Source organism: Pan troglodytes, chromosome 11 (assembly GCF_028858775.2).
Source record: "Pan troglodytes isolate AG18354 chromosome 11, NHGRI_mPanTro3-v2.0_pri, whole genome shotgun sequence".
In the NCBI taxonomy this organism is placed as follows: Eukaryota; Metazoa; Chordata; class Mammalia; order Primates; family Hominidae; genus Pan; species Pan troglodytes.
In genome coordinates this window covers 80,248,714-80,264,541 of record NC_072409.2, presented here as the reverse complement: position 1 = coordinate 80,264,541, position 15,828 = coordinate 80,248,714, and the positions used below count along the sequence as shown (strand labels likewise).

General features: G+C 49.5%; 2 protein-coding genes across 3 annotated transcripts in view; one reads left to right on the top strand and one right to left on the bottom strand.

The window, feature by feature from the left end:
- The window catches only part of TLN1 (talin 1), a 33,890-nt gene extending 22,727 nt beyond the window's left edge, over window positions 1-11,163 (bottom strand). The window contains exons 1-10 of one of the 2 annotated variants that reach the window (XM_016960832.4): window positions 11,035-11,163; window positions 4,524-4,686; window positions 4,183-4,280; window positions 3,789-3,918; window positions 3,531-3,683; window positions 3,151-3,293; window positions 2,911-3,038; window positions 1,821-1,881; window positions 1,079-1,183; window positions 608-763 (exon numbers count right to left, since the gene is read on the bottom strand). In XM_016960832.4, the coding sequence (XP_016816321.2) occupies window positions 608-763; window positions 1,079-1,183; window positions 1,821-1,881; window positions 2,911-3,038; window positions 3,151-3,293; window positions 3,531-3,683; window positions 3,789-3,918; window positions 4,183-4,280; window positions 4,524-4,653 (1,104 nt within the window). In that variant the 5' untranslated portion in view covers window positions 4,654-4,686; window positions 11,035-11,163. Of the gene's footprint in view, window positions 1-607; window positions 764-1,078; window positions 1,184-1,820; window positions 1,882-2,910; window positions 3,039-3,150; window positions 3,294-3,530; window positions 3,684-3,788; window positions 3,919-4,182; window positions 4,281-4,523; window positions 4,687-5,335; window positions 5,495-11,034 lie in introns of those variants that run through there. The other variant, XM_054658013.1, reaches the window with a different exon arrangement.
- On the top strand, window positions 11,161-15,824 carry CREB3 (cAMP responsive element binding protein 3). Its single transcript, XM_016960841.3, has 9 exons — window positions 11,161-11,861; window positions 11,956-12,103; window positions 12,175-12,242; window positions 12,356-12,445; window positions 14,072-14,178; window positions 14,270-14,338; window positions 15,012-15,096; window positions 15,191-15,275; window positions 15,356-15,824. The coding sequence occupies exons 1-9, from the start codon at window positions 11,733-11,735 to the stop codon at window positions 15,688-15,690; spliced, it is 1,116 nt and encodes a 371-aa protein (XP_016816330.1). The 5' UTR covers window positions 11,161-11,732; the 3' UTR covers window positions 15,691-15,824.
- Window positions 15,825-15,828: the final 4 nt, after the last annotated feature.

Sequence of the window (15,828 nt, the reverse complement as noted above, 5' to 3'; positions counted from 1 at the left end):
ATGCCCACCTTTCTTGAACCTCCTATTTTCTCCTTGGAGGGAAATTTTTTACTTCTGAGGAGTGGCCTCTACACTACACAGTTTCAAATGCATATCATTTAGGAAGTCTCTTATTTTTACTCTGATGATAAAATTGAGAGAATATAATATTTGGCATAAAATGGCCACACTTTAAGGTTGGCTGTAGTATCCAAAAGGGAAAAAACAGCATTTCCTATAATTTGTATTTGTGTCATTAGGGTACTTTATCAAGTTGATATCAGTTTTCAATTCATAACCCTATAATATAAAGTCAAAAATTCACTGTATATAGCTGCTGCTGAAACAGGGAGGTTATCACATTTTTCCTTTCACCACACCCACAAGAATTCCTGTGATCTCAGCTTGCTGATGAGATTTTTGTTCTGCTGATTTTAAAGAATAAGTCCATCACCCATTTCATTTAAGCCTCACACTCTTCCAGAGGAAGATTCTCCATCTACTCTAACCTCCTTTTTTTTCTGGAGTAATACTCAGTATACTTACCCCAAGAGAGGGAAGAGACCTCTGCAGCTGCCCCTTTAATGAAACTCCCAAAGCACTTTCTTGTTGGAGTCCCCAGACTTACCAGGGTGAAGCTTTTGGGAGACGCAGCCCAGCGTTTGATGTTGGTGAGGTTCCACTCCTGGATCACTTCCTTGGTCTTCTCATCCACTCGCATCACACACTCCTTGGTGATGCCCAGAAGCCTGGGCACTAGCTTGTTCTTCCCTTTCATTTTTTCCTATGAGGCAGAGGTTGGTGTTGGTGTTACAGGTCAGAGGTCAAATGAGAGGTGAATGATCAGATCAGCTTGCAGCCATAGGGGATGTTGAGGTGGCCCGGAGGGCTAATGGACAAGGGAAAATGCAGGGTAGGGAGGGAAGTGGTGGTGTAGGGCTGATGACAGGCAGGTTTTCATGAGGTCAGAGCAAGGAAGAGAATGGGAATCTTAGGGAATGGTGGGAGATGTGACTGAGGGCAAGGCCAGAGACTTTCAGAGACAGAAAAGGGCAAGAGTGGGAAACAAGGAGGGCAGTGAAAAGGGTCCATAACCTACCTTCACCAGGAAGAAGGAGACACCGTAAGTCTTGAGAGAACGGGCTAGCTTCACGTAGCGGACCTTGGCCTCAATCTCACTCATCTGCCCACAATTCTTGTGTGCCTGTGCATAAAATGGGGAAGAATTTAGCAAAGAGTTTCATATCACAGCTAAGGAATTAAGGTTGGATGCTAACTCTAACAAGAGAGAATTATGGGGACACTGGAAAGGTTGAGGAGTGCAAGATATGAGAACGAGAGGGTAACGGGATGGAGGCTGATAAGGGCTATGCAGAAGCGATGAGTCAAGGGATACAGTCAAGGAACTTGCAGACATTCTGGAGATATGAACAGAGAGTTTGGAAGTAGAAGGGCAAAGAGAAGGCCTTCTGGGCTGAGTATTCAGAGTGGGGGTAACACCTTATAGTGGACAAAGACTATACTCTTTCACAGTAATTTCAGATTATGCTACCTCATTTGATCCTATCAGTCCTACACGGGGCAAGTACTGTTATCCCAAATCAGAGGTAAATAAAAGATTACAAGAATATTGAACTGAATTGCACAGCAAAAGCAGGGATGGAGCTGAGACTAAAAGCCCATGCTGTCTGCTTTCTTGGCACAGGTGAGGTGGGATAACAGCCCGGTGGGTGAAAGCCAAGTTAGGGGAGACGGGGAGGAGGCAGGGGGCCATTTAGTCAGTAAGATTAAGCAGCAAAGCTCCGCGGTCATCCCAAATACTTTCCCCTACCCACATTCACCTGGAAGATCTTACGCTCTCCCTTCTGCTTCACATACTCCTTGGGCAGGAAGTCCTTCAGGCTACACCAGAAAAGGGAGGGTCAGCATGTGGTAGACAGCATCAGGGGACATGTGGGCCATGAACTGTGGGCCTGGGGGTATGAGGAAATACCTAGGACAGTGTTATCTTTGGGGAGAAAAAAGACTCTGAGGGAATAGAGTCTAGATTATCTTCTGAAATAGAGGTGACTTAGTGTAAACTCTTCTTTTTTTTTTTGAGATGGAGTTTCACTCTTGTTGCCCAGGCTGGAGTGCAATGGCACGATCTCAGCTCACCAAAACCTCCACCTCCCAGGTTCAAGTGATTCTCCTGCCTCAGCCTCCCGAGTAGCTGGGATTACAGGCATGTGCCACCACGCCTGGCTAATTTTGTATTTTTAGTAGAGATACATGGTTTCTCCACGTTGGTCAGGCTGGTCTCGAACTCCCGACCTCAGGTGATCTGCCCGCCCTGGCCTCCCAAAGTGCTGGGATTACAGGTGTGAGCCACCGAGCCTGGCCAGTATGAATTCTTAATGTGAGCTGTGTCTCTCCCTGTAGGGAAAGGGACTGAGGAAAATTAAGTTAGAGGCTCAGTCCCTGAGGGAAAGTGGGTCTAGAGCACCATTTCAGGGAACCAAGAGGAGAAAGAGCTTTCTAGAAGGATGACCATGCACTTAGGAAGCTGAGAAAGCCACGCCAAACTCTGCATTCCAAGAAACACCAGCAGATGAGGCTTGTGAGACTTTTAACCCATGTTCCCTATAGGGAAAATTTTACCCGGTTTCCCTCTGGCTACTGCAGCAAAATTCTTCAGATAATCTCAAAAAAGAGTGACATGCTTGCTTCAGAGATGGGGGTAGGGGCAGAGATACTGAACTACATTCATATTCCAGAGGCAGAGAAGAGACAATGGATGATGGCAACTAAAAGGGTAGCTATGTTGGTCAAACCCTGGTACCTCGGAAGAAGAAACAGTGGGGGGCAGGCTTGGAATGGAGACAGGCTCACTGGGGTCACAATGGCAGGGAGTCCTGGGCCCTGACAGGGTATAGGATGTGGGTCACTCACTCGAGGAAGCCAGCCTTGTGCTTCTGCTCATTGTGGGGCCCAAACTGGATCTGGCATTGGAAGCCAGCAAACTCACAGGCCTTGTCAAAGGAGACAGGGTGGGAGCCATTCAGGATGTCATCTCGTGCCTGGAGAGCACAGGGCAAGGAGGCGAATGTTGTGTGTGGGTGCAGGGACACGCACACTGTGCTTCCGACCCCTCCCTATTCCTGCCCCACCCCAGCCAAGTCCTCTGCATACCTGCACATACAGGAGGTTCAGCTGTACAGGGTCCCGGGAATCCACATTCTGGTCTGAGTAAAAGAACTTCCTCCGCAGCAGCAGCGTCTCATGTTCCTCTACACCCTGCTCCCTCAGTGTCCGACCATGGTCCAGCCAGTTCACTGGGATACAGACAGTCCCCTCAGTGCCAAACCCCCATGGCCCCTGTGCTGTCTGGTCTCTGTTTATTTCTGCATTTCCTACCTCCCCTCACTTAAATGTAAGTCCCATGAGTGTAGGACTTTGTTTTCTCACTGATGTATCCCCAGGGTGTAAAACAGTGCCTGGCAGAAGCAGATGCTGAAGCCCCTTCCCACCCTTCCCATTTCAAAAGCCCTCTTTTTTCTAGTTCTGCTTACACTCATCATCTGTGTGCAATTTCTGCTTTAGTTTCTCCATCTTCTTTTCATCTCGCAGCAATGTCTTGTCCTTTCTTAAGGTCCCTGTTATTTCCTCCTTTTTCTCTTCCATCAGCTCCCGAACCAAAGAATATTCATCATGATTGGTGATGCCTGAGGAAGGAGATGGCTTGTTAGCTTCCCAGGTACTGCATCCATGCCTTTTGAGAGAGTTGAGGCTTTCTGGCCCAGGCTTTCAACTGTACTGGGGCCCCTTACCAATGCGGGCACAGATGGTCATGAGCATGTCAGTGACAGTCTTAGAGTCATCCACCATGATCGTCTTCACAGTTCCATCCAGCATACGGATCTTCAGGGGTCTCTGTTTCTTCCTGTACTCCATAGTGTCCTGTTAGGGCAGGAAGAAGAGACAGGGGCCTACTCTGAGCTAGGGGTATTATTTCCTCTTTACACAGCCCGAGGGGAGAGAGTGGAGCACTGAAAGGAAGACTATGGTGGTTCATTCAAAAGCAGGGAATTATGACTGTCTGTTAATAGGAAGAAAGCATGGGGAGGGCTAAGAGACAACAGATGTGGGTGCTGAAAACAGGAGGTGGAACAGGGAGAAGCTGATGGAAGGGGATGTGGTGGTCCTTGATGAAAGGATACTTACCCCATTTCGGAGCATGTAGTAGTCCAAAGCTTTCCCAGCCTCCAGCCATATACCCTTTTTGGGGTCATCATCTGACAGAAAGAGCCCAAAGTCGCTGGCTAAAAGAGAGGATGGATCACTTTAGGCTTATGAAGACCCCAATGTGGCTGAACAGCTTGTACCATGTTGCCCCTGACTATTTCTCCCATGACCTTGGGCCTAAAGAACGAGGGAACCATGGAACACAGACCTGAGGGGTGAGTAGTCTTAGGGGACAAAGGGGTCAACTCTCAAGGCCGAGAGCCTGGGAACAAGAAGGGACTGAAGACTCCCACTCCAGCCACCGGGGGAGTCAGACTCACGAGGACCAGCTGGGGCCTCTGGGATCCGCTCACGAATGATGCGGCAGGCGTCGTACACCATGGTAGACGGCTCAAACTGCATCGTCTTCACCACATTCCCAATGCTGATCTTCAGTGAAAGTGCAACCATGGTGGCAGTTTCTTTTCTCCAGCCTGGCTATACCTGACCCATGGCATCAGGGCATTAGAATACACTCTTTTGGTGGGAGAAGAGGCCCCCCAGATGGTGGAGTCCAAGGGAAAAGTGTTTTTGAAAGGGACTCACCAAAGTAGATGGTAATAAGGTTCATTGTATTTAATAATTTTAAAGAGTGAAAAATTATTTACATCAAAAGAATGAGTCCTGACAATTTTTTTTTTTTTGAGACAGAGTTTCGTTCTGTTGCCCAGGCTAGAGTACAGTGGTGCGATCTCAGCTCGCTGCAAGCTCCGCCTCCCGGATTCACGCCATTCTCCTGTCTCAGCCTCCCCAGTAGCTGGGACTACAGGCGCCCGCTGCCATGCCTGGCTAATTTTTTGTATTTTTAGTAGAGACGGGGTTTCACCGTGTTAGCCAGGATGGTCTCGATCTCCTGACCTCGTGATCCACCCGCCTTGGCCTCCCAAAGTGCTGGGATTACAGGCGTGAGCCACCACGCCCGGCCAAGTCCTGACAATTTAAGACATCTGAGGGAAAGGAGAAGCTGGTCTGCAAGGTACAATAGCAGGTCTGAAATGCAGTGCTACCTGAGGACACTGCCCTGCCCCACCACTGGAATTTGTACCTCCCTACTTTCATCCAAGTATCTCTCTTGCCCCTTGTCCCTGATCACCTTTCTCAGCCCTACTCCTGCCTTGTTTTCATTTTTGCCTGGTTCAGTATTTTTCTCTCTTTGTCTCCTGCTGTGTCCTGCTGGCTCTTCCCTGTCCGGGATTTTCAGAGCTCTCTTCTCACCACGTGACCTTCCTTCTCATGGCTTTAGCTGCCTTCTCTGCAAAATGAAGATGTTATAATTCCCTAAGGCTCTTGAAGCCTGCAAACAAACTCTAGCTAGCCTGGCAGGGAGACCAAATACTGGTTGCTCAAGCCATTCAGGGGTCCGCTCTTGCCCCAGCTTTTTTCTAACCTGAGATGCGGGGGCCTTCTGAAGGAGCCTAGCCCTGTACTGGGCTTCCCAGGCAGTCAAGCTAGAAATGTGAGTCTCTAACTCAAAGGGATCTATCTCAGAAGTTATCTGGTCAACTCTTGTGTTTTGGAGAAGGGGAAATAGACTCTGGGAGGCCAGGAAACATTTTCAAGACAGGCCAGAGAAAGGACCCAGTCCCTGTAACTCAGTCCTTGCTTGTTCCAAGTCATCAAGTTAATACTCAGTCCTGCAACTCCTCCCATGCTTTCTCCTCTTCAGCAAGTCTGTCTCGAATTCTGCTCTGTCTCACCCACTTCCCCTGACTGTATTTTCAGTGCAGCTCAGAATACTAGTCCTACCCCACCTTCTTCCACCCTCCTGGCACCCCCTCTCAGCAGGCTAGAGGAGCCACTGGAGGCAGCAGGTGGCGCACAGGCTGCAAGAGGACAAGTCTGCCCGGCTGCTGCTGATGTGCCCCTGCTTGGTACAGGGATTGGGTGCCTCTTAACTAAGAGAATGGGCAAATACAAGCTGCCCATTCCCCTCCTGGCAAACTACAAGCCTCAAATGGGGAAAAGCAGGGTGAGAGGGGAAGGCTGGAAAGCAGAGATGGGGGTGTTAGGATACAGAAGGCATTTGAAAGCCAGGGAAGTTAAGAAGGGGTAGAGGGTAAAGAAGTTAGGAGAGATGGGATGAGGAGAATTGAAAATCTAAGTAGAAACAAGAGACAGGAGGCAGGTATGAAAATGGTCTAGATCAGCGGTCTGGTACCAAGTGGCAGATAGACCATTTCTGACCTTACAAGCAGTCCAGAGTCTCAAAAGAGAAGAACCACAGCTCTCTGTCTTTACTCCCCAATAAGAGAGGACCCTCCCAGTCTCCCCAGTTCCAGCTCTCTGCCCCCTCCCCACTCCTGGGGCACTTTGCCCAACCTTATTACTATCCGCTTGTGTCCCAGCTGGACAGACCTGGCTATGGGGTTGCTGACCATGAAAGAATGAGGGCTGGGCTGGAGGATCCGAGAAGCTGGAGGAGCCTGTGGAGCCAAGAAGCAGGACTGAAAGGACCCTTCACACTAAGCTGAAACTGCATGTCTCCCCCCATTTCCTCCGGACACTTAGACACCCCCTTCCTCCTCAAGCACGGAAGCCTCTGGTGAGACCCCGATAAGGGAGCTGAGTCATGCCTACCCTTACTCCCCAGCTGGTCCAGAGTGGATATTCACACAGCTACAAGAGGGTGAGTGGACGCGAAGAACTGATCAGTGAATTGGGGGTGGTGGTGGCAAAGAACAAGGCTGCTACAAGTATGAGTAGAAGCTAGCTCATTCCTCCTTTGGCCTGAGAACTCTGCTCCCTTTTCCATTGTGTTTGATGGAACAGCAACTCCCCACCGCCGTGTCCCCCTCCCAGGGAACTCCTCCTCCCTCAATACATTCCTGCGATGCATTCCAAAGAAGTTGGGCAATTGGAGGGGGGGAATGGAGGACAGGAGGTCAAATCCCAGCAAGGAATGGAATGTAAGAGTATTGGAGCTAAGAAAGTTGGGGTACTTGGAGAATATAGTCAGAGCAGATACCCACAAGGGGAATTGCAGAAAGATAGGGAGTTACAGACAGGAACAAAAGGAAAGAGCTTAAGACAGTCAGAATATAAGAGGGATGGGGGAGTAACACTCAGTCTGTTACCAAATTTGGCCTCTGAGTCCGCAACCACTGGCAGTGGGGGAGGGCTGTGGGTGAGACTGACATATCCGGCCTCAGGCTGCTGGAGACTCATTTAGAGCTGGACTGGGCAGCTAGCTGAAGGGCTGCACAGAACTTCCCCCAGTACAACCCCTCCATACTCACATGCACACTCATTCTCCCCAGATGCACCCCAGCCTAGGCAGAGCTCTTTCCCACAAAGCTACCTTACTCTCTCTATACACACATTATCTCAATCACACAGCCCCCACACAGATCCCATCACGACTGCATTATCTTCTCCTAGGGAGCCCGTCCTATGCACACAGCTTTTGCACAGATAACCTCCATAACAAGCACACCCGGCACCCAGTGTCTCTCCTCCCATTATGTAGACATTCTCCATTCACCCAGCAAGCATTCCTTGAGGGCCAGCTGTAGGGAAGACCCTGGGCCAAACTTTCAGTGGCTGGGGACCAAGATCAGTAAGACCTAGCCTTTGAGTTCAAAGGGCTCCCAGTCCACGAGATGAGTGAATAAGCCAAGTACAGAATCACAACGGAGGGCAGGATGTGGTAAGAGCCAAAAGGTGTGTGCTCAGAGAGATCCCTTTAGGTCAGGGAAGGGGAACCAAAAAGTCTCCATGATAGGTATCATTTGAAGCTAGAATTTTAAAAAATAGAGATAATAAAAAACAATAGTGATCTGCCATTTATTGACTCTATGTCACTTGCATTGTATACATAATTTCATTTAATCCTTACAGTAGGTGTCATTATTTCCATTTTTACAGATCAGAAAACAGACTCAAAGATGTTAAATACTTGTTCAAATACTTCTCCAAATAATAAGTTGTGAAGCCAGGATCCGAACCCAGGTTTCTGACTGCAAAGCCCAAGCTTTCTCCACTACGCCAGCCAGCTGGAGATGTGTCAGGGGTAGTTTTCACTCCAGGCAGAGAAATAGCATAAGCAAAGATGGAGAAGCAGTAAATCGTGGAGGAGCATTCAGGGAAGTGAGCAGGCAGGCTGTTGAAGCACAGGGTACCTGCAAGGGAGCAGTGGTGGGGAAGTCAGGGTTAGGATGGAAAGGCAGAGGAAGACTAGAGAGGGGTATGAGGAATTTTACTTATTGGAGGACAAAAGGAGGCCAAGGGAGTCTTTGAGCAGAGAAGAGACATAACCGGAACTGGATTTTAGAAAAATAACTCTGGCAGTTACCTTGGAGATTAGTTAGAAGGACACTGTATTAGTACAAACTAAAGGTAATGAAGCCGGAGTTAGAATGGCATTGAGGAAGATGTCACTCAGAAGAAGTTTGGGGAGGTAGAATTGACAGGACCTAATAACTACTAAGGTAGACAGGTTAGAGTCCCACAGCTTCCTATCATCAGCAGCCACTTTGGCGGCTGGGGCAGCTTGAGTTTAGGTGAGGAATTGGGAAGAGGGGAAAGGATCAGGTTGGGCAGAGAATGTGGGGATGAGGCTGTGGTTACGGGATGTGGTTAGGCTGTGGGGAAAAAGGGTATGAGTATATGATTAGTAGCCACTAGGGGCAGATGGGGTTGGGTTAGTGACTGCATCAGGCTGGGAATGGGGAAGACAGGGTGTAGAAAAAGGATGAGAAGACAGGGTGTAGAAAAAGAATGCTGGTGATGATGGTGTTTGGAAAAATACATATACATAAGATACATATATGACCAGTCATTGCATCAGGTTGGGGGAAGGGGAATGATTACATGGATGGTGGCTAAGTCAGGGAATGATGGGGTGAGGTCAGAGGCCAGGTCAGGCTATAGGAGGTTGAGAAGAGCTGGGCCTGTGGTCAGTCACTAAATCAGACTGGGGTGGGGGTGGGAAAGTTAAGGGACATTGGCAATGTCTAAGTAAAGCTGGAGCCGGGATGGGGGATGGGGTATAGCCAGTGGCTGGGTCAGGCTGAGTAGAGGATAGTGCTGTGGTCAGTGGCAGGGTCAGGCTGGGAGTGAAGTGGGGGTGTGGTCAGTGGCCTGGCTGGGCGTGGGATCAGCAAGACCCAGTTTCCTCTTTGGGTCTCGTTTCCTCTTTTCTGTTGGGGAGTGGGGGAAGGGGATCTACAAATGGTCCAAGAAATTAAAAGAGGCTTAGATCCAGGGGGTGACACACAGCAGGGGATGGGAGTAGGGTATTCAGCAGATGACCAGGTGGAATGTAGGTACATGACTGGGTGAAAATGGTAGGAGAGTAATTTAAAATGATGGGAAAGCTCAGGTTATGATGAGGGTAAATTCAGGTAGGATGTGCGGATTAAAGGTTGGTGAGGGAGGTAGAACTAAGGATGGGAACGGATGATAAGATGAGCATGGGAGAGTTAAAGGCAAGGGAAGTATTTTGTAAGGGGATAGGCAGGATGGGTGTGAAATGCAGAGTCAGGGATGAGAGTTGGAGAGGAGGGCTTAATACCAAGAGAACAAGTGAAGTGGGAGACAGCAGGGCTAAACTTTCAGGGGATTCAGTTATTCCCTTCTCCCATGGCAACAGTGATTCCTTGGTTAGCTTCCCCCATAGTCATTAGCTCCTTCTTCCCTAGGCAGTCCCCAACTTGTGACTAGGCCTTGTACATCCTGGGTCCCTATTTCCCACCTATGTTGTCTGTAAACAACACAGTCCAGAATCTCTGTCCCCTATCTGTGGTGGCCACAGCAAGGGCCTTGGGCTTAGAGAATGGAATAAAGAAGCTGGAATCCCAGATGCCTGCAATTCTAGCTAAAGCCAGAACGCTAGCCTCAAATTAGTTTATCTCTCTGGGTAAAAAGAAGCCCCTGTAACTACATAGGAATAAAGGACTTCCCTACAAAAGAAGGGCATTTACCTACTGCCAACCTCTTAAATTTTATCTGCTCAAGGTCAACTATGCTAGCCTCAAACCACAACCCCTAAAGCTGCCCCAAATTCCTAACATTAACCCCATCTCTAATTTGTTTCCTGATTCCCAGTACCGGCTTGGACATTCATCCCTTTCCTAGCACAGACTCATATCCAATCCCTGATCCCTGAAACTGATCTAAGTTTTGCCTTTAGCACCAAATCCCCTGATGTTAACCCTAAATGTTGACCCCTAAGCCACTTTAGTTCATTTATAACTTGATTCCTAACTCACGCTTTCACTGTTTATCCTTAACACCGACCATGCCAACATTCTTTAATCCCTCAAACAAGCTCTAACCTGATTCCTGTTGTTGACCCTTAACCTGACCCTGAACTCAAATTATGACGTATGATGGCCATCCCAGCAAACAAGATAATGACCGTAATCTAAACCTTACCTATCTAAAACGGACCTGACTCACACTAACTCTTAAGTTTTAACCCCAGCTTTTAACTCCTACAGCGACCCTTGATTCCTAAACGCACTCCACCTAATCCCCAACTCACCCAAAGCTTTCCTACCCACATGCCCGCTATCAGCTAACACCAAAGCCCGTCCCCGCCCTGCGCCCCGCTGCCACCCGACTCCTCACGCTCCCCCAAGCCTATCCCAGACATAGGACTGCTCCCAGGAAAGGCCTGTCTTCCCCAAGACGGCCTACTTCACGCCGAGCTCAAGCCGAGATGTGCTGGACGCTGACCTCTCCAACTAATAGGACCCGAACCGGACACGCAAGAGAGGCAGGGCCCGCCCGCCCCGGGGCCAGGCCCCGCGGCCCCACCCTAAGGCCCCCGCCCGGCCCGGTCTGGCCTACCTGCGCTGCCTGGCTCTGCGCCCCGCCCGCCGGCCCGCCGCCCCGCCGCTTCTCGGGTCGCCCTCGGGCTCCGGCCTCGCCCTCCCTTCGACACTCTCTCGGCCACTTCCGTCCTGGGAACGTCCCCCACCCGCGGGCGGCGCCCTGGGCCCGCGCTCTATGGTCGCGGGGGGCAGGCAGGAAGCTGCTCTGGCCCCGTTCTCGATGCTCGGGAGCCGCCAAAGCCCGGCAGCCCCTCCCTGGCAGGAAGCGAGGGTGCGGCGCAATCCGGAGAGGACGCCAGGACGACGCCCGAGTTCCCTTTCAGGCTAGAACTCTTCCTTTTTCTAGCTTGGGGTAGAAGGCGGAGCCGGAGCCCCGGAACCCCCGCCCTCGGGGTGCGAGGCGGCAGCAGGGCCGTCCCCTACATTTGCATAGCCCCTGGGACGTGGCGCTGCACCCAAGCCTCTTCTCAGTTGGAGGGAACTCCAAGTCCCACAGTGCCACGGGGTGGGGTGCGTCACTTTCGCTGCGTTGGAGGCTGAGGAGAATTGAGCCTGGGAGGCGGGTCCGGAGAGGGCTATGGAAAGCCGCCGGCGGGGAATCCCGGCCGTAGAGGGACAGTGGATAGGTGCCCGAGGCCTACAGCTGGCCTGGGGCTCGTGTCTGGGCTTCGGACGTTGGGGCCCGGTGGCCCACCCTTTCCGTAGTTGTCCCAAATGGAGCTGGAATTGGATGCTGGTGACCAAGACCTGCTGGCCTTCCTGCTAGAGGAAAGTGGAGATTTGGGGACGGCACCCGATGAGGCCGTGAGGGCCCCACTGGACTGGGAGCTGCCGCTTTCTGAGGTAGGTTGGGGTTCTGACTGGGGAAAGCGTGGGATGTCCATGAAGTCAGGGGATGGTGATAAGGTCAAGGCCTGTTCATCGGAACCCTGCGCAGGTACCGAGCGACTGGGAAGTAGATGATTTGCTGTGCTCCCTGCTGAGTCCCCCAGCGTCGTTGAACATTCTCAGCTCCTCCAACCCCTGCCTTGTCCACCATGACCACACCTACTCCCTCCCACGGGAAACTGTCTCTATGGATCTAGGTGAGTCTGAAATAAGTTTGCGGGGAGGACAGGGTTCATGGGCCTGGCTATTCATACTTTCCCTTTTGCAGAGAGTGAGAGCTGTAGAAAAGAGGGGACCCAGATGACTCCACAGCATATGGAGGAGCTGGCAGAGCAGGTACTTGACTTGATTTTCAGGAGATTACTCTCACATTCCCCAGGTGGGGGCAGGATTCCCCATTCCTCTCTGACATCCCCATGCAATTGCCGTCCACTTTCTTGTTACCCTAGGAGATTGCTAGGCTAGTACTGACAGATGAGGAGAAGAGTCTATTGGAGAAGGAGGGGCTTATTCTGCCTGAGACACTTCCTCTCACTAAGGTAAGACTCTCATTGGTTGAACAAAGGCTGAAAAGGGATTAAAAGTCCCAAGTAGGCAAATTCTGTTAACTTTATATCAATAACTTTAAAAAAGGATTGAGGTGAGAAACTTAGTAGATTTATTGCTAATAGGAAGTTGAGGCAGGTACACAATATGCCAGATGCAAGGGCAAATCCTCGTTTTTGTTGGGCTTATACAAATTTTGGTGTTCTGTTAAAAAAATAACTCAAGATTATCAGTGCAACATTAGTATTGGGCCTTGGAAAGGACTGTGTAAGTGAAGGGCCTTGACACTTCGTTGGCTTCATAGTAATCCACCTCTTGCTGAATGGTAGAACTGTTTAGAGAGTTCAACAGGGTTGGACTAAGCTGTACATGAATAAATGTAAAATCCTTAGTTTTCAGTTTTAAGCAATGAGTGGCAACTTCACAAGCAGAGTACTGGGGTACTATGATGAAATCAGTGCTCATTAATAGAAAGGTTATAGGAATATATATATTTTTTTGACAAGGTCTTGCTCTGTTGCCCAGGCTGGAGTGCACTGATGTGATCATGGCTCACTGCAGCCTTGACTTTCTGGGCTTAGGTGATTCTCCCACCTCAGCCTCCCGAGTAGCTGAGACTACAGGTGCACACTACCCTGCCCGGCATTTTTTTTTTTGGTATTTTTAGTAGAAATGGGGTTTTGCCTTGTTGCCAGGCTGGTCTCGAACTCCTGGGCTCAAGTGATCTACCCACCTTGGCCTCCCAAAGTGAAGAATTTTAATTTCTTCAAAGTACAAGATGAGTCAGCAGTGTGATGTGGCTACTAAGAAAGTTCATGGGATTTGGAAACTGTAGCAATAGAGTTATTGTCTCTACAAGTCACTCTCTTGCTTTCCTTGATACTGGCTAGAACACATCTTTGACAGATATTAAGAGGATGCAGTCTATCCTGAGAAGATGAGTTAAAAATTTTGTCTTTTTTTTTTTTTTTCTTTAAGCTCTGAGGAAATGTTAAGTGCCTTAAAATAGCTAAACAGGGTTTATTCTATTTGGCCCCAGAGATACTAGGTAAGTCCAACAGATAGAAATTATAAGGAGGCAGCTTGGTTCAGGATAAGGAAGTTTTTGTTTGCTTGTTTGAAGACAGGTTCTTGCTTTATTGCCCAGGTTGGAGAATAGTGGCGAGATCATGGCTCACTACAGCTTCAACCTCTCAGGCTCAAGTGATCCTCCTTCCTCAGTCTCCTGAGTAGCAGGGACCACAGGCATGTGCCACCACACCCGGCTAATTTTTTATTTTTAGTAGAGACAAGGTCTCACTATGTTGCTCAGGCTGGTCTCAAACTCCTGGGCTCAAGCGGTCCTCCTGTCTTAGCTCCCCAAAGTGTTGGGATTACAGGCATGAGCCACGTCGCCTGAATACTGCCTGACCAGTTTTTTTTTTTTAATAGTTTAAAATGGTCTGGCTTGTTAGGGTTAACACCTGGTCCGTGGAGGCATTCAGAAAGAATCTGAATGCCTGTTGGTCAGGGAAGCTGTAGAAGGGATTTCTGTATTGGAAAGAGATTGATCTCAGTTGCCTTTCAACTCCTTTTTCTAGAGTTCCTCTAATGATATCCCTTTCCCTGTTTCCTTTCAGACAGAGGAACAAATTCTGAAACGTGTGCGGAGGAAGATTCGAAATAAAAGATCTGCTCAAGAGAGCCGCAGGAAAAAGAAGGTGTATGTTGGGGGTTTAGAGAGCAGGTATGAAAGGGAGAGGGGACTCTGTTGTAAGTATTAGGTTTTTGAAGGGAGGATATAGGCCATATCCCCGTATCTTTGTTATTTCCCCCAGGGTCTTGAAATACACAGCCCAGAATATGGAGCTTCAGAACAAAGTACAGCTTCTGGAGGAACAGAATTTGTAAGTATCCCTCCAAACCATTCCCTTCCTATGCCCCTCATTTAATGCTTTCTCACTCTTTCCCCTGCCCTACACTTGATTTCTAACTGGGCAGCTGCCTTCACTAGGTCTCTGATTCCAAGAAGCTCCCAGTAGTGAGGAATACATTTACAAGTAACTAAGAATAAGTTAAGTACCAAGAAAAAGAAAGGGGGTAAGAAAGACTTCATGGGCTTTCACAGTAGTTAGGATTCTGGGGTTGGGTTGGGAAAGCATTCTAGGCAGAGAGAAAGCATCCTAGGCAAGAGGACTAGCCCAGCATAGTCATCTTGGGCTGGAACTCTTAACACACGTGAGCTGGGACAGAAGGTAGAGAACATAGAAAATGCCTGGTGAGGATTATGTGCATAGCTGATCAGACAGTGGGGAACTACTGATGATATTCGCAAAGGAGGTTAAGTCCTGGCAGAGTTTTTTTGTTTTGTTTTGTTTTTGCTTTTTGTTGTTGTTGTTGTTTTAATGAGGAACTTCAGGCATTTTGTCTAGAGAGGAAGAAGTCGTTTGCAAAAATAGAATGAAAAGTAAGAGAGAGGATCCAGTGCAGAGATGGAGGAGGTGGCCTGAACAGGAGTTTCACTGTGTCTCAGGATGCTAGGCCAGGGGATGCTCACTATTGGCCCCTCTCTTCCTCTAGGTCCCTTCTAGATCAACTGAGGAAACTCCAGGCCATGGTGATTGAGATATCAAACAAAACCAGCAGCAGCAGCACCTGCATCTTGGTGAGGATGGTGATGAGGGGAGAAATCCTTTTCTCAGTTGGTGGGGACAGGGCAATCCAGAGCCCTTCTTCATCTCCTTTTTCCTGTGCTCTAGGTCCTACTAGTCTCCTTCTGCCTCCTCCTTGTACCTGCTATGTACTCCTCTGACACAAGGGGGAGCCTGCCAGCTGAGCATGGAGGTAAGAGGCTTAAGGATAGCTCTCAGACAGGGCAAGGGGAGAGGTCTGGGTTGGCCTCTGAAGATTCTTTGTCTCCTCAGTGTTGTCCCGCCAGCTTCGTGCCCTCCCCAGTGAGGACCCTTACCAGCTGGAGCTGCCTGCCCTGCAGTCAGAAGTGCCGAAAGACAGCACACACCAGTGGTTGGACGGCTCAGACTGTGTACTCCAGGCCCCTGGCAACACTTCCTGCCTGCTGCATTACATGCCTCAGGCTCCCAGTGCAGAGCCTCCCCTGGAGTGGCCATTCCCTGACCTCTTCTCAGAGCCTCTCTGCCGAGGTCCCATCCTCCCCCTGCAGGCAAATCTCACAAGGAAGGGAGGATGGCTTCCTACTGGTAGCCCCTGTGTCATTTTGCAGGACAGATACTCAGGCTAGATATGAGGATATGTGGGGGGTCTCAGCAGGAGCTTGGGGGGCTCCCCATCTGTGTCCAAATAAAAAGTGGTGGGCAAGGGCTGGCCGCAGCTCCTGTGCCCTGTCAGGACGACTGAGGGCTCAAACATACCACACTTA

Coding starts and splice junctions, on each gene's coding strand:
- CREB3 (XM_016960841.3), top strand. CDS start 11,733: ATGGAGCTGGAATTGGATGCTGGTGACCAAGACCTGCTGGCCTTCCTG. Junction 11,862..11,955: donor GGGAGCTGCCGCTTTCTGAG/GTAGGTTGGGGT, acceptor AACCCTGCGCAG/GTACCGAGCGACTGGGAAGT. Junction 12,243..12,355: donor TGGAGGAGCTGGCAGAGCAG/GTACTTGACTTG, acceptor TTGTTACCCTAG/GAGATTGCTAGGCTAGTACT.